At 37.9% G+C, this 24020-nt stretch overlaps 1 protein-coding gene across 6 annotated transcripts in view; it reads left to right on the top strand.

Annotated features, from left to right (window-relative positions):
- Positions 1-3017: 3017 nt before the first annotated feature.
- Positions 3018-24020, top strand: part of SHPRH (SNF2 histone linker PHD RING helicase) — a 93299-nt gene continuing 72296 nt past the window's right edge. For 2 of the 6 annotated variants that reach the window (XM_070376822.1, XM_070376827.1), the window contains exons 1-8: positions 3270-3664; positions 11026-11692; positions 14453-14582; positions 16418-16636; positions 19392-19470; positions 20122-20272; positions 22737-22845; positions 23288-23544. In XM_070376822.1, the coding sequence (XP_070232923.1) occupies positions 11054-11692; positions 14453-14582; positions 16418-16636; positions 19392-19470; positions 20122-20272; positions 22737-22845; positions 23288-23544 (1584 nt within the window). In that variant the 5' untranslated portion in view covers positions 3270-3664; positions 11026-11053. Of the gene's footprint in view, positions 3235-3268; positions 3665-11025; positions 11693-14452; positions 14583-16417; positions 16637-19391; positions 19471-20121; positions 20273-22736; positions 22846-23287; positions 23545-24020 lie in introns of those variants that run through there. The other 4 variants (XM_070376826.1, XM_070376823.1, XM_070376824.1 and 1 more) reach the window with 4 other exon arrangements.

The raw sequence follows: 24020 nt of genomic DNA, 5'->3' as shown, positions 1-24020 counted from the left end.
TGGATCATTATAAAAGCAAGAGAGTTCTGGAACATCATCTACTTCTGCTTTATTGACTACGCCAAAGTCTTTGTGTGGATCACAATAAACTTTGGAAAATTCTTCAAGAGATGGGAATACCAGACCACCTTACCTGCCTCTTGAGAAATCTGTATGCAGGTCAAGAAGCAACAATTCGAACTGGACATGGAACAACAGACTGGTTCTAAATCAGGAAAGGAGTACGTCAAGGCTGTATATTGTCACCCTGCTTATTTAATTTATATGCAGAGTACATCGTGCAAAATGCTGGGCTGGATGAAGCACAAGCTGGAATCAAAACTGTAGGGAGAAATATCAATAACCTCAGATATGCAGATGACACCACCCTTACGGCAGAAAGTGAAGAGGAACTAAAAAGCCTCTTGATGAAAGTGAAAGAGGAGAGTGAAAAAGTTGGCTTAAAGCTCAACATTCAGAAAACGAAGACCATGGCATCTGGTCCCATCACTTCATGGCAAATAGATGGGGGAACAGTGGAAACAGTGGCAGACTTTATTCTGGGGGGCTCCAAAATCACTGCAGATGGTGATTGCAGCCATTAAATTAAAAGACACTTGCTCCTTGGAAGAAAAGCTATGACCAACCTAGACAGCATATTAAAAACCAGAGACATTACTTTACCAACAAAGGTCCATCTAGCCAAGGCTATGGTCTTTCCACTAGTCATCTATGGATGTGAGAGTTAGACTATAAAGAGGGCTGAGCACCAAAGAATTGATGTTTTTGAACTGTGGTGTTGGAGAAGACATTTGAGAGTCTCTTGGACTGCAAGGAGATCCAACCAGTCAATCCTAAAGGAGATGAGTCCTGAGTTTTCATTGGAAGGACTGTTGTTGAAGCTGAAACTCCAATACTTTGGCCACCTGATGTGAAGAACTGACTCATCTGAAAGGACCCCGATGCTGGGAAAGATTGAAGGCAGGAGGAGAAGGGGACGGCAGAGGATGAAATGGTTGGATGGCATCACTGACTCAATGGACATGAGTTTGGGTAAACTCCTGGAGTTGGTAATGGACAGGAAGGCCTGGTGTGCTGTAGTCCATGAGGTCGCAAAGAGTTGGACACGACTGAGGGACTAAACTGAACTGAACTGATGTGAAGAACTGACTCACTGGGAAAGATCCTGATGCTGGGAAAGATTGAAGGTAGGAGGAGAAGGGGATGAGATAGGATGAAATGGTTGGATGACATCACTGACTTGATGGACATGAGTTCGAGTTGGTCCGGGAGTTGGTGATGATGGACAGGGAAGCCTGGCATGCTACAGTCCATGCGGTAGCAAAGAGCCGGACATGACTGAGCAACTGAACTTAACTGAACTGAGGCGTGAACAGCTGCTTCACAGCTGGGAGCTTCCAGAATGCTAAGGTGCAAAAATGAGTCACGTTTTCTGAAATTAGCTCTGGTGATTCTATATTGAAAAACACGTTACTCCATAGAGAACTATTCAAAGGCTATACTTTGAAAATACAGGACTGAACATATATACCATTGTAAAAACTGTTAAAATCTTGATTGTAAGCATATGCTACTGTATTAGAATTCTCTGTATTACATAAGAGAGTTGAAATAACATCTCTAGATATATAACTGGATCCCTAGTTTACTATTTTTGTACAGGTTAACAATAATGTCTGTAGAGACTAATTACTCGATAACATTGAACAAAAATGAAATGAGGCTGGGCTTATTTTAAAATATCTCTACCTGGCACCAGCAGGACTTGGTAAAATTATGAGCTTGATTTTCTGTTCCATTGGTGAAGTGTGACATAAAACTATCAAAGACCACCTGTCGTAGCGCCATATACATTTAAGTATGGAGTTTCAAATTACACTTCCAAAAGAAAAACTCCATTATATCCTGCACTTAATAAAAGGCTTAGTTCTCCAATGAAGGGGGATTCTGCTTGCCTACTCTTCCAGCACTAGGACTACTTTTTTAGCTTGCCTCCGGAAACTCTGGATAAGGTCACTGATTTCCACTGTATTCTAAGTGGTTTTGTTTACGGAAATAGCTTCTCTTAGATTTAGAGGTTTGTCATGAAGTTCGGTACTAAGAATATCGACCACTCTGGACTGTCTCCAAAGCTAACGGATCCTCCTATAGGCAAGAACTTATTTTTGTGCTTCTGTGATCACACAGGCCAAGACGCCCTTCCGCAGCATAATTCAAAGTCCTCATTAGGTACTCAGTCATCGAGTGCCCCATGTCTGGAAGTGTTAGTCGCTTAGCCGAGTCCGACTCTTTGAGATTCCATGGACTGTAGCCCACCAGGCTCCTCCGTCCGTGGGATTCTCCAGGAAAGAATACTGGAGTGGGTTACCATTTCCTTCTCCTGGGGATCTTCCCGACCCAGGGATCGAACTGGGGTCTCCCGTATTGCAGGCAGATTCTTTACTCTCTGAGCCGTTATTTTCCATGCTCTTGGTTCTGAAGCTGCTCAGTGATTTCGGAGTTTACCTAGGCATAAGCCTACCTCCAAGAGAAAAGGCTACCACCCAGTGAAGAAAAGGGGGGGAAAAAAAATAGCTTAAGATATTGGAAGTCCAGCTTCGTCACAATACGTGTAGTTTTTTCCTCATCTTAAAATATTTACTCACATCTCCCTGGAGAGTCTTTTAAAATAACTTCTGAGACAAACTTCAACCGTAACTGATTAGTGGCTGCTTTCTAGAAACAATTTACAAAGTGTACCTGCAGAATTCTCGTCTTTTTATTAAAGACACAGCTCTTAATATCTGTTTCTAGTAGGACCCATAACCTTCAGCTAGCAGCCCCGCCCACTTCTAAATCCGCTTAGAGTGCCACCTCCTCCTTTGACGTTCAGCCTATCACATATTCTCTAATGGCTCAGTGTAGCTATCGCGAGACTCTAACGGTATCTTTCGAGAGTCTCTAACCGTGTGGACTTGCGCAGAAGAGACTCATGAAGCTAGGGTTGGAGAAAAGGGGCGGGGCGTCCCGACGTGCGCGTTCACCTTGACCCCACGCTCCAGCGCGCGCCCGGCATCTAGGCGCTGTGGTTTCTGGGCCCCCCGGGAACCCCAACACAAACCAGCATAAAGCGCGCGTGCCCACCTCAGGCCGATGTTCAGTGGATAGCGAATGCGTGCCCGGGACCTGCAGGGGCATCAGAGGGCCCTGGGCCTTGGTGCAGAGAGGCTCTAGGGGCTTGGAGAAACAGTCTAGGTAGGCGCTTGGGTGATAGAGGGTCAGGGGTCAGAGGTCGGGGGCGGAAGGCGTTTCTGGACGCATACAGAGGTCTGAGAGAGGGACGACTCCGTTGTTTTGAAGCCTGGGAAACTAAAAGGCTGAGGGGGAGCCGCAGCGCGAGTCTCCCCGACCCTTCCCCATCCCAGACGTGCGGGCCTGGGGACCGCCGCGGCTTGCCCGGGACGAAGAGGAGCCGCGGAAGGGAGGCTTGCTTTCCCCCCGCGGACTGGGGCCTACGGAGTCTCGTTCGAGCGTCCTAGGGCCCTTGGTCTCCCTCCTCTGCCTCCAGGGAGCTTGTTTGCCCGGCCTGCTGGGAGCGATCGGCGCTGACAGCCTTGCTCAGACTCCTCAAACCGCTTTTGAGTCTTTGGGAAGAAAACTGAGTGGGTATCACCATTCTCCTCAGGTATGCCCCTGGAGAGTGGAACTGGGCAGCTGCCTAGCTTATTGGTGTGCGGGATTGTAAATGTAGTAAAGGGGAGGCCGGGGCCTCTGAGTTAAAGTTCTCAGGTACCTCAGGAATCAGGTTAATTACATTCGCATTCAAAACCAGCCTTGCATTTTGTGCCTTTTGACTTCCGTGATAGTTTCTACTTTTCTGAACCAAGATATGTTTTCTGATGGTTGACGGTCAGTATCAGATAAACAGGATTAGTAAACAGTGATTTTGTGCCTTTTTTCTAAGAGATTTGACCTTAGCAATGAAGTAAAAACCCTACATGTTTGGTGTTTTCCTTTTTCCGCCTGCAATGTGGAAGACCTGGTTCGATCCCTGGGTTGGAAAGATCCTCTGGAGAAGGGAACGGCTACCCACTCCAGTATTCTGGCTTGGAGGATTCCATGGACTGTGTATATAGTCCATGCTCGCAAAGAGTCGTACATGACTGAGCGAGTTTCACTACTTCTGTTTGAATTAACTTGTGACTTTAATAAACAAAAATACTTGTATTAGAGCTATTTTCAATTATTCTTTTGGGTGATAGCAAGAATGATGAAACTCCCATGAATCGAAATGATCCATGATACCGGTACCGTCACCAGAAAGGCTAGTTGGTTTATGATGAGAAATCATGCTGGAAGCAAGATACAAGTGAGCAGTAGTGGGATAAATGTTCTGTATTGCAAAACATGGCACTTCCTAGAGTTTACGGAATCCACTTAGCCAATAAGCTGGCAGTTGAGAATAAAATGGTTTGAAGGATGCTAGTTATATATATCCTCTTCTTGTCCGGCCTAAAGAACTGTACTTACAGGATTATTAAATCTGTTATTAAGAGTTCAGGCTAGAAAGATTTGGGGGAATAGAATCTGCTGGTGAAAAGGCCTTTTATAAGTATCTGTGACTAACTATATTTTAGAGTTCTGCAGAGGAAAATACTGTCAACCTGCTGGGGTTATCACTAAGAAAAAGGTTGTGGTAATGCTAGGTCATTGAGAACTTCTCAGTCATCAGTAATGATTGAGTTTCACTTGCATAAGACTTACCTTGCAGTGCGATATCTCAAGTGTATATACTCTCTATTTTCCTGGATAGCCTAAATCAGGACCTACCACAGGTTTGTTCTATATCATTCAGTATTGGCAATTATCTTTTAATGAAGAGATAGTAATTTGGAGGGGGGGAAATCTGAATAAGTTTAATTGATATCCATTTGTTGTATTGTCTTAGTAACTTAACATTTTATGTTTGTTTTTCCAGCAGTCTATCTTTGTTTTCTGTTAAAGACACGGATCAGTCAGTTTTCTCTGTTTCACTCTGGGCCAGAAATTGTAAGGAGTAGTTTCACACTACCTGTAGTCTGTTTGAATGTGTTTGAGTGAGATTCGTCCAAAAAGAAATTTGAGTAAAAGTACTTCTGAGTCCTTGAGAAGAGAGAGAATATTCACAGAGTTAGAGATCTTTATTTCACATTACTTTGTATATCATTTCCATTCTGGCCCTGACCCGGCATTGGGAGTACAGTGCTGAATAGGGTACTGTTCCTGCCCAGCTTTCGAGTAGTTCAGAGTCAAACAGCTGAGAACACTGCAGCAGTTGGAATCAAGAAGGAGAGGCCCTTAACTCAGCATACCTGGTCGTGGAACATTTTGTGGGAGATTAGGATACTGATAGGCCGAAAAGCATGAAAGGGCATTTCAAGCAAAAGGTATTTAAAGGAATGAGAGTGAAAGTGTGGTTCATGTAGGAAACTGTGATATATAATCATGTTACACCCAAACACTGGTATTTAAGGAGGGGAAGAAGAAGATTCATCTGGTATGAGGAAAATAAGGAGAAGGATTTAGAATTGGAATATGATTAGAGATACATGGAATTTTACTGGGACTTGACATTAGCTGCCAGTTAACATTATGGTTTTGAGTAGCTTTGATCAAATAATTTAATCTTCTTTGGTTCAAGAATTATCCCTAGATAAAAGTCTCCTAAAAAAAAAAAGCGTTAACCAAAACAGGGTAGTGGGGCAAAGAGAAGGCAGATCATGAATGTTGGCTCAGTAGAGAACTGACTGAAAGGAGAGCCTGCTAGAAACTGTGGTATTTATTTTTCTTGAACTTATCATTGTAATTGATAAATACTTTGATAATACTGTGACATTGGAAGAATCAAGTTGGAAGCAAACATCGAGTGAATGTGCAGATTATAGTGGTATATATAATTTAGAAGATACTGCATGAGGATGAGTGTTACCAGAGAAAAGAACAAAGAGTAAAAGGAAAGTGTTCTGGTTCAACAATATGTCTATTACAAGACTGTCGTAATAGAAAGGGCACATATTAACCTCTGTTTGCGATTGATGGCCTCAGACTGGTCGTGGGACTACTACTGATGCACCACCAGATGAGCAGACATTTCCCATCTATGCTGTACTTTGCCAGGAAAGAAATGGATTTCTGTAGGCAGCTAGCTATCCATAACAAGGTTTCTCAAACTTGGCTGGATGCTAGAATCACCAAGTGAGAGTGAAAGTGTTAGTCGCTCAGCTGTGTCCAGCTCTTTGTGACCCCTTGGACTATAGCCTGCCAGTCTCTTCTGTCCATGGAATTCTCCAGGCAAGAATACTGGAGTGGGTGGCCATCCCCTTCTCCAGGGGATCTTCCCAGCTCAGGGATTGAACCCAGGTCCCCTGCATTGCAGGCAGACTCTACTGTCTGAGCCACCAGGGAAGAATCACCAAGGGAACCTAAAAAAATAATGGAGGTAGTGCCTGGGCCCTGCCCCAGAGATAATTTAATTGGCTGGGCTAGCACCAGGGCATCAGGATTTTGAAAATTTCCCCCAGGTGGTTCTAGTGTTCAGTCAAGTTTGAAACACACTGATCTATAGTTCCCCATCCTGCCACTTTAAAGTTTGGTTATTGTAAAGTGTAGTTTATAGTGTTCTCGGGGTGATGATAATAGCAACTACCACTTACTGAATATATACTAAATTTCATTTGCTGTGCTCTTGTACATACACAGAGAAGCTAGATAATTTCTAAGTGCCAAAGCTAGAATTAGAATTTAGGACCCCCAAACTCACATTCTCTCATATAAGCCACATTGCTTTGCCAGATGTGAGATTCTATAGCCAGTTGCTTTGGGGGCCATTAGAGTTAATGATTCCATCATCACCATGTTACTAATATGATGGTGGTTAGTGAGCTAGATTGTGTAACTGGCCCAGTTCCCTCCCCATGTCCCCATCTCTTGACTGAGTCCATCTGTGTGAACTTGCTTTGGCCCATGGAACCTTAGTGTTTTTTTTACCCTGACCAAATGCCAAAAAGTACTTGTGTGATTGGATTTGCACTCTTACTCCTCAGTCACTGTCATAATATCATTCTTGGGTTTTCTTGCTGGTACAAGGAGAAGGATGATTATACTTAGGAGAGCCAAGTGGCTTTTCCTGAGACCTAGCCTGTATCAGCCAATCCTAAGCTAATCTGCAGATCTGTGAAAATAAATGATTGCTGTCCCCAGGCAGAGCTTTGGGTGATATGTTATACACCATATTTATGATGGTGGCTGACTGATAAACTGGTGTAGACTGACTCAATTCTCATATTCCAACCTGTGCTCTGAGGAGAACTGGACACAGGCAAGGACTTAGGTTATTAGGGACTTTCTATATCATTCTGATCTCTTATCCAAGGTAATAGAGGAGATAAGATGCTTGAAAAGTAGTTAACTATAGTCAGAGGTTGATTGTAGACCGCCACCTCCATATTCATAAACCAAGCACTGATTAAGGGAATGGAATTCTCGTGATTAACTTAGAACAGCAGTTTTTGATAGACATTTTGCAGTTATGAAAATGTTCGATTATTGTCAGTCCATTATGGTAGCTTCTGGTCACAGTGCTTTTGAGCACTTGAACTATGGCTAGGGAGAATGAAGAGCTGAGTTTAAATCTTTTTGTTTTTAACATAAATACTACCTCTTAAAGTTAAATGCAGCTGTCGGCATCCTTATGGGACTACACAAACAACTTCTTTGGGGCTGTTGAGGAAACCACTCTCCTTTTAAGTCACAAAGCTAACATGTTCCTCAGTAAGAGAAAGGTTCTGTCAACAGGAAATGAGGTAGATCTTAGGTAGATAAATAATACTATTTGTTTGTTTCATGGTTATTGTCCTATTCAGATTTTTCTATTTATTGGGCCAACTTTACTCATTACAATTTGTTAGTAAATTATGTATTGTATCAATACATTTCAAGTTTATTAAAATAAAGCTATTAAGAGTTTTTAATTCCCTTCTATACATGCTTTTTGTTTTTACCTTTTAAATCAGTTTTATTAAGATACATTACGTACAATAAAATTCAACAACTTTATATAAACAATTTGATGAATTTTGACAAGCATGTGATCACCTGTGGAACATTTCTGTTACCCCAAAGGTTTCCCTTCTGCTTCTTTGCTGTCAGTCACACCTCTTACCACTTCCTGACCCCTGGAAACCATAATCTGCTTTCTAACGCTAGATTCTTACTTTCTTTAGAATTTCATATAAATGGAATCAGGCACTATATAGTCTTTGACATCTGGCTTCCTTCACTTAGTATAATGTGTTAAAAATTCATCCATGTTATATGTAACAATAGTTAAGTTTATTATGAGTAACATTCTGTTTGTTTATCCATTCATCAGGTGATGAACATTTGGGTTGTTTCCAGGTTTAGGCATTTATTAACAAAATTGGTATTAAATTCAAGTTTAGGTTTTTTATGATTCTGTGTTCTTTATTTCTCTTAGGTAAACACCTGTGAGTGGGATTAATAGGCTGTGCAGAAAATATATATTTAATTTGTAAGAAGTTGACAAACTTTTCCTATTGGAATGTTTGAGAATTCAGTTCTAGTTATTCTGTGTCCTCGGTCTTTAACGTTTTAACTATTCTACTAGATATGTAGTTTCTCACTGTGGTTTATGAGTTGAATTTGCAATGCCTGAATGACTGACATGGGACTTCCCTGGTGGCTCAGACGGTAAGGCATCTGCCTACAACGCAGGAGACCCGGGTTCGATCCCTGGGTCAGGAAGATCCCCTGGAGAAGGAAATGGCAACCCACTCCAGTACTCTTGCCTGAAAATCCCATGGATGGAGGAGCCTGGTGGGCTATAGTCCATGGGGTTGCAAAGAGTCAGACACGACTGAGCAACTTCACTAAATGACTGACAATGGTAAGGATATTTTCATGTGTTTATTTGGCACTTAAGAGATCATCTTCTGTGAAATGACAGCAATTTTGTCCATTTTTTAAATAAGGTGTTTCTTAAATACTGGTTTGCAAGAGTTATTTATATATTTCACATATAAATCTTTCATCAGATCTCTGCTATTTTCTCTTTTTATGAAGACTTGACAGTTTTAAGAATAAGAAGTTTGCAACTTTGTTTAAAGTTAATTATCTTTTAAAGGAGTGTAAAAACAAGAGAAAAAGAATATTTTTATGCGGATATTTTTCATTCATCATGCTTTTTTTCTTTGTGTAGGTCCAAATTTCCATCTAATATCATTTTCCTCTGCCTTGAGTACTTCATTTAACATTTCTTGTGCTGTGGGTCTCCACTTGAGGTTCCACTACCAGGTCCCACCACTACCAGCCCCACCACTAAACATGGCAGCCCCCTTGGTGATGCTCTCATGTCTTGTGCTAACACATTCACGCTGTCACTTAGCTTTCCATTCTGATCCCTTCTGTGTCATTCTTTACAAAGACCTAAAAGTTTCTGGACAGCTGAAATGTCCCATCATTTTATATTATCTTAGACAGGGGTAGATTCAGGGCAGAATAATTGAGAATGGGTTGTTAGCAGGGGTAGAGGAGCGTAGACTGCTCTGTGTGCTGATTTTGTCTCCACAAAACCAAACGCAGCTTGATGTTTGTACTGAATTAAATACCATGGTTTGATCTATACTACTTTTATATCCTCTCCTCAAATACAGGATGGTATTGAATACTTACTGGGGACTCATCCAGTACCTGGCTGGATTTTATTTAAAAAGTGAGATTACTGAGAATATTAAACTGCACTTGAAGCCAAATTTTATTTATACATTCCTTTCTCTTTTTTTTCAGCTACATGCTTGGAATACATTGAATTAGGCACCAACCATCATTGTGACTGTATGATTTAACTTCTCTGAGTTCTGTGTTACATATAGAAATTGGCTATTCTTTTGGGAAAAGGGAAAGGCTACCCACTCCAGTATTCTTGGCTGGAGAATTCCATGGACTGTATAGTCTATGGGGTCACAAAGAGTCGGACATGACTAAGTATCTTAAAAAAAAAAATATATATATATATATATATATATATATATATATATATATATAGTTTAGGGCCTGCCTTATATAGGCTACTTTCAACTTAATTGAAAAGCTTTCTTTTCTTTTTTCCTGTATTTTTAAATTCTCTTCTTTTATTGTCTCTGCCTTATTTCCCCTCATTACTATCTTGCACCATCTTATTTCTTGTCTACTACTACTACTATTAAGTCACTTCAGTCATGTCTGACTCTGTGCGACCCCATAGACGGCAGCCCACCAGGCTCCCCTGTCCCTGGGATTCTCCAGGCAAGAACACTGGAGTGGGTTGCCATTTCCTTCTCCAATGCATGAAAGTGAAAAGTGAAAGTGAAGTCGCTCAGTCGTGTCCGACTCTTAGCGACCCCATGGACTGCAGCGCACCAGGCTCCTCCATCCATGGGATTTTCCAGGCAAGAGTACTGGAGTGGGGTGCCATTGCCTTCTCCGTCTAGCTATCCTCTTATTCTTTTTATCGGCTAATTCACAAAAAGAAATACATTTCCATATTTTCATCTTCCTCTTTTGAAAAAGAATATATGTTTAGAGAAGTGAAGTTTTGTTAACCCTTTGGAATTATAAAACAAAATTAAATCCTGTAGTGATTATATGGGTTTAAGTGTTACTAAAAGTTTTCAAATAAGCATTTCCAGAATATTTGAGAGATTTACCTATATGTATTTAAAACTCATTAAATGTATTTTTAGAATTTATTATAAACAAAAATTTGTCTATATTAAATTTCTCTAAAAAGACTGTTAAAATCATTAGGATTTGTGTCATACAAGAGATTATAGTCAATGTGTTCCATAACTGTATTTGACTTATTATAAACAATTATCCATTGCTTTATGTATCTCTTTAAAGATTTCATGTTATGTGTGGGATTATTATTCTATGTTGAATTGCTCATCTGGGACTATTTTAATACTAAAATCCTCTCTTGGAATGTCTGCTGTTGTGTTTATCTTCTAGGGTTCACATTTACCAAGAGAACTTGAGAATGAGCAGCCGACGGAAACGTGCTCCCCCAGTGAGGGTAGATGAGGAAACGCAACAGCAGCTTTGCTGGAATATGCATGAGGACAGGAGGAATGAACCTCTCACTTTAACTGATGACGAGCAATCCTACCCAGGTCTGGACCCCTCTCCTGCTCACCGCATCATCCTAGATGACAGTCTAAAGGAAGAAGTGGCTCACAGAGAAAAGAAGAGATGTTCCAAAGCCGTGAGCATCTCAAAATCAATTGATAAAGAAGAGACTGGTGGCATTTTTTCCCCTTTGTCTGTAAAGCTGAATATTGTAATTTCTCCCTATAACTTTGATAATTCCTGGAAGGCATTTCTAGGAGAATTCACTCTTCAGCTTCTTCCTGAACAGTGTTTAATTGAAAATTTTTCTGAAAAGAGTTTTACACTGATGAGTCCCAAGTTGAGCAATCAGTTCCTGATCTATGTTCATTCAGGATGTGAAAATATAGAGAAAAAAGAAAGAGGACTCAATGAGCCAGTCAGTATCTGTGACAAGGGAATTCAAGTGAAGTCATCCTTCAGCAGTGAAATGTTAGAAGATTTGGAATGGCTGCAAAAGAAGAAAAGAATAAAACTTTACCAAAAACCAGAAGAAAATAACATTATCAAGGTATCAATTTATGTGGTGTCCTTTAAGTCTCTTCTGCATTGGATACCCCATTTTGAAATTAACTTAGAAGGAAGCCCTATAAAGCCAGCGATAAGCATTTCATTATTAAGTGTCAAAGTACACTTCACTGGGGGCATTCAATAACTATAAAAATATATATACATATATATTTTATATATCATAGCCAGTCATTTCCAGGCTGTACTTCTTTGGGATCTTCCTGATTCATCCTTTCCAGCTCTACTCTCATCGACTTGTTTGGATCTTCATTATCTCTTTCTTTTCCAGTAGCAATCCTTTAGTCACTGCCTTTTCAGTTCTTTCATTTCCTTTGTCTCTGGGCTGGTATGATACGAATGCAAATGGAATTCTAGTCTATTTATGCCTACAGAATTAACTATAATCTGGAGAAGGCAATGGCAACCCACTCCAGTACTCTTGCCTGGAAAATCCCATGGATGGAGGAGCCTGGTGGGCTGCAGTCCACGGGGTCGCTAACAGTCGGACACGACTGAGCGACTTCACTTTACTTTTCACTTTCATGCATTGGAGAAGGAAATGGCAACCCACGCCAGTGTTCTTGCCTGGAGAATCCCAGGGATGGGGGAGCCTGGTGGACTGCCATCTATGGGGTCGCACAGAGTCGGACACAACTGAAGTGACTTAGCAGGCATATAAGTCTCTCCTTTGATAGGCCTTTATCTCCTCCAGCTTTATCTGTCTCCTTCTCAACTCTTTATCACTCTGCTTTTTATTCTGTCCCAGAAGCTACAAATTGATTTGTTTCCTGAATACACCCTGATGTCTTTCTGCATCTGTGCTTTCGCTCTCATACGTCCCTCTGCCTGGGTTGTTGCTTCCTCATCCCTCAGAACTCCTGGTCATTCCTCAATGTGCAGCTCAGGGTTTACTTCATCTGGGGAGATCTTTTCTTAAACTCCATGGATGGTGTTACGTGCTCTTCCCCCATAATACCTGATGCACATGCTTATTTTTGCCTTGATCGCTTGTGGTATACTTCCATTTTAGACCTTCCCCCCCGTCACTCAACTATGAAGTTTTTTTAATCTTCACAGCCCAGTAGAATACCAAATACTAAACAGATTTCTAGCAAATGGATGAATAAATTTATGATTCATTTTAGGCTCTGCTATTCACTAGCCAAGTAACTTTTTGCGACTCGTTTAAAGACTCTAATTTCAGCTTCTTTCCTTATGAAATGTAAATAATACTCATTCCTTTTACCTCATACAACTGTGCTGAAAATCAGGGGAGGTAATGTAAATGTACTTCAAAAACTATAAAGCAAGTTAATATGTCTTCATGCTAATACTTGAAATATACTTGAATATACTTGATTCAATACTTGAATTCTAAAATGTTAAATTCACTTTTGTTCAGTTGAAAACATCATACGTGTGTGTTATACATTTCTCACACTAAAAAGCAGTTATATCAATAGCCCTACTTATAGCTTCAGAATTGACTGAAGGAAAGGAGAAAATTTAGAAGCATTAGATTGTAATTAATTCTTCCCTGTACAGTTAAACTCTGCAACCTAGCATCCCCTCTCTGGTGATTGTGAGTGCCACAAATTGTGGCTCAAGTTAAAAATAGATTTAAGAATTTGTGGTTTGTATGCCTGTGTTCTATCCACTTCTCACCCACATCAAGTCTTGATCTCTTCTGTCTTCCCTAATCCCTACTTTTATAAATATTTAAACACTTACTGCTGCAATAGCAAGGCATCTCTAAGCAAACACAGAGCAGAATATAAATAATAATGAAAAGTACTCTTTGCCACTTATTCCAGTGTAATGCTGATTGAATTTTGTTCTTTACTGAAAGAGTATGAGACTCTCAGTGATCATGGATCAGGCCCAGCATAATACAGGGAAATGAAGGAAACTGTGTTTGTTGATTATCTACCATTAGGAACTTTTAAAATTATACTAGGTGGGCTATCTCATATAGTTGTCTCTCCATTTTGCAAATGACAACATTTGGGTTAAAATCAATCATTTCGTTTGTTCTTTTAGCTCTTAAATATCAATGCCAGTATTAAAATTCAAGTATTTTGACTGGAAAGCTTCATACTACATTGTTTCACCAAAGTCAAGCTGTACAACCTTAATCAGGGCCTATTTTCCTGAACATTTTAGTGTTTGATCTAGTAGTGAAGTGAAGTCACTCAGTTGTGTCTGACTCTGCGACCCCATGGACTGTAGCCTACCAGGCTCCTCCGTCCCTGGGATTCTCCAGGCAGGAATACTAGAATGGGTTGCCGTTTCCTTCTCCAGGGGATCTTCCCAACCCAGGGATCAAACCTGGGTCTCCCGTATTGCAGGCAGATGCTTTACCATCTAGTAAAACCTATCTATGCGTAAGAATCTTCTTGGGGAATCTGTATTTTTAACCAGCGTCACTGATTATTCTGATGATCATCTAGCTGGGAAATCATTGACTTGGTAGGTAGAATTGGTGTTCTCATCACAAGCTTGCAGGTTTGGTTCCTGTAGGGAAATATTTTTTTCTAGCTACTTAAATGGTGCATCATACATAGTAAGCACTCAAATTGCAAAATAAATTTGTTATTGAAAGCGGAAATATCTGAGATTTGGTAGGTATATATTTAGAGTTTGTGGGGTAAATACTCTGAATACCTTTAAAACTGATGGTGTTAAAAATGTGTTTCTTATATGGTCATAAAAAATGGTGTAGTACAGTCAAAACTTTTTAATGTTGATTAATTATTTGTAGGTTGGAATTTATCTTTTGGAAGCTGGCCTAGCAAAACCAGATTTTCTGAGTGATGCAAGTTCAAGAATGAAAAAGTTCAATCAACTCATGAAGAGAGTGATGGAAAAACTATACAATTTTATTATTCCAGGTAATTTTTAAAGTAAACTTTAAAACTGCTGCTACTGAAGAGCTGTGGATTTCTCCCAAATCCTGTATATAACAACCAGAAAAACAGCTGATAAAACCATAATAAAATTGAACAACCAACATAAAATTGCTATATGACAAAATTATACTTATCTTAAATGCCCCCACTACTATACTTTTTGTCTTTTTTTTTTTGCTTAATAATATGCTTAGCTTATAGTGTGTACTCAAGAAATGTTGATGGCATCAATAGGCAGAATATAAAGGGATCTGAGCTGATTGGAATTTTTGCATTATTGCTGTGTTTTTTTGTTTTTTTGTTTTTTTATTTTGTCATGGCCAGAGATTCTTGGCCGGCCTTTACTCCACCTCTCCTTTGCAGTCTGACAAATAATCTCAAGAGCCTGCTTCCCATAAAGACCAGTTAACTTTGCTACTGTTTCTTGGCAAGAAGTTGCATCCTTGGTCAGGACTGCAGTTTCAGAGTTGTCTGCCATTGGTTCCCAAGGGAGAGTGTGGATGGCTTGCTGCAGCCCATCAGCACGACTGGAAAAACGGCTCAGATTCTCCAAGTCCTGCTCATGGTGGGTCAGCCTTATTTCTGGTGCAAATCAGAACAGTTTTATACTGGGATATCTGGGAAATCAGTTTCTAAGCTTGGTTATTGAGTTGTTTTTCTGCAGTACATTCTTTGCAAAGCTTCATAATACTAATAATAGTAAATCATTTGCATGGTAAAGACATAAAGGAAAATCACTGGTTTCAGAATTGGAAGGAATGCTTTGAAGTACATCTAGAACTTTTTCAGAGTTATGATAAGAGTCCATTATTCTGCCTTTTAAAAATAATAAAATTGGAACTTTTCAAAGGAAAACTTCAAATTTAATTACTAATAATATGCACCTGCACTAACAGAAATAGCCAAGCATGTAAAGTTTATTGTAAACTTTTGAAAATCTTAAAAGGACATAATTTTTATTGAAAAAAGTTAATTGTGTATTTTGTGGTACAGTCTCTATTTTAAGGCATGTGAGGTACGTCCTACAAATGTGTGTAGGCCTGTTTGAAACCATTCAGTAGTAAATCATTGGCAATAGGGGCCTTTTAAATTTTTCAAGAGTTTGAGGGTTTGTTTGTTTTTTTTTTCACATTGTAGGCATGAATCTTTTTCCACAGGGCAATTGTGCCCAACAAATGAATCTGAAATTCTTATGAATTTGTATTGGTGGCGTAAGCCCTTGGTCTCCTAATTGGCTGCTGCTGCTGTTACCAAATACCTATCCTTTTTTAGCATAAGAAATAGAATGGGAAACTTTGTCTTATTAGATGTAGGAAAATTGTCTGCCTGTGGATTTTTTTAATGTTGTAAAAGTAAAATAAATTATTCTTTTACAAACTGCAATAGATATTCACATTCAGTTCCTCAGAGGTTTAAACATCTGCGATGTGCATAGCACATGCTGGCTGCTCTGAGGAGCTATAAAAACAAAAGATAGCCTTTGCTTTCAAAGAGCATTACAGTTCAGTGGGGAAGGGATGAATGAGCACAAACGATTATACTACGAGAAAGATTGCAATGTATTGTTATATCCAATGTATAAGAGTGTTGCATAATACAGAGGAGAGTATTCTGATCAGGGAAAACAAAATGTCATGAAAAAAGTATCAATTATATTATCTTGAAGGGTGGAAGCATAGATTTTTGATCAGTCAAAAGGCACACTAAGCAAAGCCCCAAAGTCAGGAGAGTACATGGTATGTTCTGGGAATAAGAATTGCCTATAGTTATAAATGTAGATCTTGTTGTTCTGAGTACACTTGTTCTTGGATATACAGATGTGTTGGAAGAGGATGAGGAAGGTTCCGATAGTGAGCCAGAGGGACAGGACATTGATGAACTCTATCACTTTGTGAAGCAGACACATCAGCAAGAAACTCGGTCCATCCAAGTGGATGTCCAGCATCCTGCGCTGACGCCTGTGTTGAGACCATACCAAAGAGAGGCTGTCAACTGGATGCTACAACAGGAGCATTTCAAAAGCACCCCTGCTAGTGGCAAGTATAAGTTACTTAAAGAAAGGCAAATTGATCAGAGGGATTAGATGAGAGAGTTAGGGTGGAGGAAATCGGTCAGTAAACAAATCATATTGAAAGCATGGGATAGAATGAGTGTGTTACTGTGAACAAAATTATTTTCTAAGACATCCTTCAAAATTGACACCTAGAGAAATTCATTTATGAGTTCCCTCATCCATAAAAGTTTGAACTGGTTTTTCCAACTAGAGTAAAGGCTGCCTTGATGGAATTTTTAAAAACCAAGAAATTTTTTTTACATGCCTTTCCAACTAAGAATTGCTTTTGTAACCTGATCAGATGGGAATTGTGCTAATATATGAAAGAAACTATACAATTTAATCATGAATGTTAGGGACAGAAAGCAAGTTTGTAAAAGTGGGAGACTAACGTGTGACTATCTCAGCTTCCTAGTTATACTTATTTTCTTTACTCCACAAAATAAATAATAAAATGAAATGTCATCTAGTGTTTTTGTAAAAGTAATCGATTTATGAGAATCATTTGTGTCACTGCTTTATCATTGTCTTTAAAGGGATGGGCACTAGATGAGATTTTTACAGGACCCTAGGAAGTGAAGTGCTAACCATTTCTCCTTTTTCCTATATAGATTTATTTTAATTAGTGATGAATAGCTCTTCCGTATTTCTCCCACTTTTTTATCCAACAAACTTTTTTAAACTTTTTATTTTGGAAATATCAGTTCATAGCCAATATTATTTCTTACTCTTGCTTCTCCCATATTCTGAATTATTTTGAAGTAGTAACCCCTCATGGAGAAGGAAATGGCAACCTACTCCAGTATTCTTGCCTGGAAAACCCCATGGACATAGGAGCCTGGTGGGTACAGTCCATAGGGTCGCAAAGAATCAGACACAACTGAGTGACTGAACAGCAACAATAACCCCACATATTATATCATTTCATCTGTTAATATTTCAGTTTATTTCATTAAAAGATACAGGTTCTTTTAAACAAATATATATATATATATAAAAGGAATTTTGAAAATTAACCTTCCAAATTTTTGAAAATTTTGGGTTAATTTTAAAAATTAACCCAAAAAATTAACCTCCTTTCTGTTTCTCTCTCTTTAGTTTGTTCAAATATGAAACCAAGTAACATCCATATAGTATTGGAATTACGTGGTATCTCCTAAGTTTCTTTTAGTCCATAGGTTTTATTTCCTCTCCTATTTTTTTCTTACATTTGTTGAAGAAATCTTATAGCTCTATAGAATTTCCTACGGGTTATTTTTTTCTCTAAAATAAAATAATTTTTTTTAACTAAGGAATTTGATTAAGGTGTAACATATACAGTAAATGCATAAATCTTAAGGGCACAGTTTGATAAGTTTTGATAAATCTCTGCATCTATGTAACTAGCAATTCAGTTAAGACATAGAACCAGACTTTCCCAAAAGTAGACACTGGCCCATGCCTCTTTGAGACTTGAAATGTGACTGTCCAAATTATGTGGTGTAAGTTTAAAATACACACTGATTTCCAATAGTGCAAAAAGAAAAGAATGTGAAATATCTCACTACTGCTTTTTATATTGATTACATATTGAAATGATAATATTATATTTGATTAAATTAGACAAAAAGATTAAAATTAATTTTACCTGTTATATATGTATTTATATATAAATATATATATATATATATTTGTATCACACAGTGCTGACATAAAATATTTCCCAGCACTTTCCATCATTGCCTAGTCAGTTTTCCTACTTCAGTCCCTTCAGGAGGCAACCACTATCATCATAAATTAGTTTTGCCTGTTTTTGAAACAGACAATGATAAAATATGTCCACTCAGGTGGAGGGAGTTGACTTCTTTCAACATAATGTTTTTGAGGTTCATCCATGCTGCATGTATCAGTAATCCATTGTTTTTTGTCCCCAGGCTAGATTTTGTTGATTAAATCACATGCGTCATATAGTGGTTTTTCAGTTCTCTGTGGTTCCCATAAATTAAAACTTTCTATCTTTTAATTTTTTTCATTTTATAAAACCTATATGTCTGTATTCCTACTTCATCTATTAATCACTGAAGAAGGTAAAAAATGACTAACCGTTTCACTGGAAGTAGAGACATATTTACAACTTGTTGTTTACAACTAAGTTGTTCAAACAGCTTAAAATATTGAGAAGGGATAGTGGAAGATGCTGGTTGACACACACTCAGTACTTCATTGCTGTAGTTTTAGATATTTTTTTTCCTCAGTTAACCCTTTCCTCTCCTCAGACCCATATGAAAAGTTAGATCTAAATTAATGCATTAGCCCAGTTTCATTTATCTGTGAAGTTATTTAACGATATAAGGTAACTTCTTTAAGCATGTATAAAAGACAGGCTGCTTTCATTTATTTGGTAAGCCTTGATATGTATTGGTTTTCTTTTCCTGTTAATCCTCTATACTAGTATAATTTGTACATTTTGCTGTACTTTGCATAATTAAAATACAATTAATAAGTTAAATTATAAAGTATCCAATAAAATATAATTGCAAGTATAATTTGCTTTAGTTTTTCTGTCTTATCACTTGCTTCTATGGAAAGTGTGTGCTAAACACGCAAAAGAATAATATCTGAAGAATGAGAGCGGGGTCCTGGCCTTTTACCCACGTGTATGTGTCTTCCCAGGGTATCCTGATTGTGACTGACTTTTATTTTAATGTGATTATCTGGCAGAACGGAAAATAAACAGAAAATGGTTTATTTTTCTTTAGAAAATGCCTTACACTTTCTGTGGCGAGAAATTGTTACATCTGAGGGTTTGAAACTCTACTACAATCCATACACAGGCTGGTAAGGCAAAACTTTGCTTATGTGCTTGATATTGAAAACAAATATTATGAAAACCTGTATGAGATTGATGGCCTATATCTTCAGCCTTGGCAGTACCTCAAAAAGGCATACTAAATTAAAGTCTCCTTAGACAGTTTTATAGATAGGATAGACATGGAACTAATAGCACTTGTAAATTTTTGGTAGATAAATGCAGTAGGATAGACTTAAGATGTGTAGTTATTGATATTTAAAGAGATTATAATTTTAAGTAAAAATATCACCTTATTATGGGCCAGTTCATTAAATTTGTTAATTTTATTATAAAAGAGTTTTAGGAATCATTAAATATGATTAGTGAATCAGTAGTTACTGCCATTTTTATTCACAGATTCATAAAGGTCACAGAAGGTAGACATGCTTCCCTTTATTTATGGGAGAAAAACAAATGATGATAGTACCAGTTCTGTTTCTGCACGCTTAAGTTGTCAGCTCAGGCAGCTTTTTATTCTCACAGTTCTTATATTCATGATCTAGGGACTATAATTGTTGCAACTGAAAGTAGAGTTTTAAAAAGCATAAGACTTTTCTGCATTTCTCCCAGTTCTCTTTAGGAACAGTGTGATTTATATTTGCATTCCTATGATGTGTTTTTCTTATATTTTCCTTTAGCATCATTCGTGAGTACCCAAATGCTGGACCACAGTTGCTTGGTGGGATCTTAGCAGATGAGATGGGTCTTGGAAAGACAGTGGAGGTTTTGGCTCTGATTCTGACACATACTCGACAAGATGTCAAACAAGATGCTCTCACTCTTCCTGAGGTAGGAGGAGTACTACAGGGCTTGGGAAAGCAGAGCATATGTTCTCCAGAAAGCATCGTATGTTGAACATTTGGTTGGCACTTAAGTCAACACTTTCAATTTATTCTGTGGCTTATGATTTGTATTAGTTGTTAACTTCACATAGGCACAGAAAATGGGATATTTGTGACCTGGCGAAGTTTTTTAAAGTGATATTGGCCAACCAGGAAGGGGATAGATATGCTGTTAATTTATCAAGCTTCCTTCTAGTTGGCAGAGAAATTCTCTTAGGAAAGTTTGATTACTTCCTCAAATGTTTTGTCACTTCTTCAGATCTCCATATTAATGCTACATATTTTTGAGAGCTATTTTTCAAAAATTGTGCAAATCTCAGATACATAAATCTTGGGGTCAAATAATTAGAACTTTATTAAAGGGTAAATAGCTTAGTAAGTCGGAGAAGGCAATGGCACCCCACTCCAGTACTCTTGCCTGGGAAATCCCATGGACGGAGGAGCCTGGTAGGCTGCAGTCCATGGGATCACGAAGACTTGGACATGACTTCACTTTCACTTTTCACTTTCATGCATTGGAGAAGGAAATGGTAGCCCACTCCAGTGTTCTTGCCTGGAGAATCCCAGGGATGGCGGAGCCTGGTAGGCTGCTTTCTATGGGGTCACAGAGAGTCAGACACGACTGAAGTAACTTAGCAGCAGCAGCAGCTTAGTAAGTAGATTTCTCAATGAAATGAACAAATGAAACAAACAAAATTTCTCAATAAACAAAGTCTTTATTCTAAAATGTATGTGTGTTAGTCGCTCAGTCATGTCTAACTCTTTGCAGCCTCAGGGATTGTAGCCTCCCAGGCTTCTCTGTCCATGAGATTCTCCAGGCAAGAATAGTGGAGTGGGTAGCCATTCTCTTCTCCAGAGGATCTTCCCAACCCAGGGATTGAACCTGGGTGTCCTGCGTTGCAGGTGGATTTCTTTACCATCTGAACCCCTGGGGAAACCCTCTAAAATGTATAGTTGTGTTTAAAAATATAGAGTTTATAAGAAAAAAAAACTTCACTGAGACTCATAGCTTATAGCTTATATTTTCAGATAATGAAATTGTCAATTAGCACATTAAATCCTGCCAAAATGAGGCCACTAGTTAAAGACATAACGCTAATTACCTGGAGGGTCCATCATACTTGAAACCTTAGTGGTTATATGATCTTTTGATAGGATAAAGTTTGCAAAATTATCCTTTCAGTTTTTTTTTTTTTTTTTTTTTTACTGTTTCAGAAATAAATTTTAATTAACTGTGGTACAAAAATGGAGTTAAACAGATTTGTTTATTTTATCAGAAAATGAATATAAAATATTGACCATATATTTATATCTAAAAAAGACTATTTTTCTGTGTGATTTGTGTACATGTGTATAAATACTCTTTTTGCATTTGTAAATATTTTAATATGTACACATTTTCAGCATAACATTATTTGAATTTGTCATTATTTTCCAGTGTGACTGAAAAGTCACTTTAAAAGAAAAATGCTGTTGACCTTTGTTTTTCTACTTTAGATTTTTAATTTTTCCTTGCATGATATTCAGACTTCATAAGTGATAAAGTTAAAGAATTATTAGTTTCAAACTTCCTGTATTCAATGAATTTTAAATCTAAAATATCTATTATAAAAACTCAGTCTTTAACAATGCTATGTACAAACAAAATTGTAAGATTTCTAAAAAGTAACTTTACCAACTCTCAGAGTTTTCTTGCTGCTGCTGCTGCTGCTGCTGCTGGTAAGTCGCTTCAGTCGTGTCCGACTCTGTGCGACCCCAGAGATGGCAGCCCACGAGGCTCCCCCGTCCCTGGGATTCTCCAGGCAAGAACACTGGAGTGGGTTGCCACTTCCTTCTCCAGTGCATGAAAGGGAAAAGTGAAAGTGAAGTCGTTTAGTCATGTCCGACTCTTAGTGACCCCATGGACTGCAGCCTACCAGGCTCCTCCGTCCATGGGATTTGCCAGGCAAAAGTACTGGAGTGGGGTGCCATTGCCTTCTCCCTTTTCAGATTTGAGTACGGGATAGAGTAGGGAATGTCTGTTTCCTTTGTAGAAAAATGAGTTGGCGTGTACAGTTTTAACTATCAGTAACTTCCTTTTGAGGGTTTTCTTCTCATTAACTGTGTTAATTTTAACTTATTTTGATTGCTATTACAAATTCAGTGGGCTAATACAATTTTAAACAAGCCTTAACATGTTAATTTCAGAAGTTTCACACTTTAATATGCATAATTTTTTAAAATGATGGCTAGCTTTTAACTCTGAAATAAAAAATAAGGTTTATATGTGTGAATAACTTACTTAGCCCTTTCTTTCATAATTTGTTACAACTCTTTTGTATCTTCTTAATAGAAGGAGGGCTAATTTTGTGAAGCAACTCAGAATACTGAAAGCAAAACACTGTGTAACTGCTAAACGTTGTTTATATCAGGGAGAAGTGGTAAATTATTTCATTCCATCACATTATTCTGGCGGAAATGTAAAAAAGACAGAAACCCAGAATATGGAATTTGAACCAAAAGAAAAAGTTCAGTGCCCCCGTAAGTATGAAATCTCTTAAAGATAACACCTTTTGCAGTGATATTTGTTCTAGTTCTTATAATCCTTAATAACAATATCTTATAATTGTTATAAATAATTGTTTTTACAGTTGTTTATACTTTGCATAAAAGTTTGGTTACAAGGCATATTATCTTAACAAAAATAAAGATATATTCTTTGGTTTGACTTGATCCAGATAATTTGTTGCTTAAGTTGTAGATTAGCAAATTAATGTAATTCTTCTTAAGTAATTTTCATTGCTGTAATTTATTTCTTAATTGAGATAAGCTATTACATATTCTTCAAAATGATATACAGACAGCATGTCTTTAATAAATCTTTATTTTTTACTTAACATGGTTCTTAATGCACATTAACTGAGTTTTATTTTCTTTTCACTTTAATTGTTTTGACTGAGTTAGCATATCCTTTTGCATTTAGCTACACGTGTGATGATCCTGACAGCTGTTAAAGAAATGAATGGAAAAAAAGGAGTTTCTATTCTTTCCATCTACAAATATGTCAGTTCTATATATAGATATGATGTTCAGCGGAACAGGAGTCTTCTGAAACGGATGCTCAAATGTTTAATTTTTGAAGGCCTTGTGAAACAGATCAAAGGCCATGGTTTTTCTGGTACTTTTACACTGGGAAAGAATTACAAAGAAGAGGATATATATGATAAAACGAGAAAGCAGGTAACAGCATTTATCGAGTAGTTGTATGTGATGCTTTACAAAGTAAGTTGACAGATCCCACCTGTCTAAAGCTCTTAGAGCCAGATGATAAAAAAGAAGCATTAGGAAAAGCACTAATGGTTATGACTTCTGTTTTCTACTTTCTGAATAAAAGTACCAGCAGAGTAGAAACTAAAAATAAGTATTAATTGAGTGGATTATACAGTTAGTTTGTAAAGCATAATATAGGTTAAAATAAGTTTTCTTCACCCTCATGCTATTGTCAGCACTCAAAAAGCATGTTCCATACTTTAAAAATGTTAATACATTACATCTGCATAACTCTTTACATACAATTTGAATCTTTTATGTAAGTTCTCATTTTCCCTCGTCATCACCTTTTAAAATATTTACATTTTGTTATAAAACTTCTTCTGGGCCAATACTACAATTTGCTTTTAAGAAAATAGTAAAAAATTTGTGAATATAAATCAAGA

This window comes from Bos mutus, chromosome 9 (genome assembly GCF_027580195.1).
Source record: "Bos mutus isolate GX-2022 chromosome 9, NWIPB_WYAK_1.1, whole genome shotgun sequence".
In the NCBI taxonomy this organism is placed as follows: domain Eukaryota; kingdom Metazoa; phylum Chordata; class Mammalia; order Artiodactyla; family Bovidae; genus Bos; species Bos mutus.
This window is presented reverse-complemented; position numbering and strand designations above follow the sequence as displayed.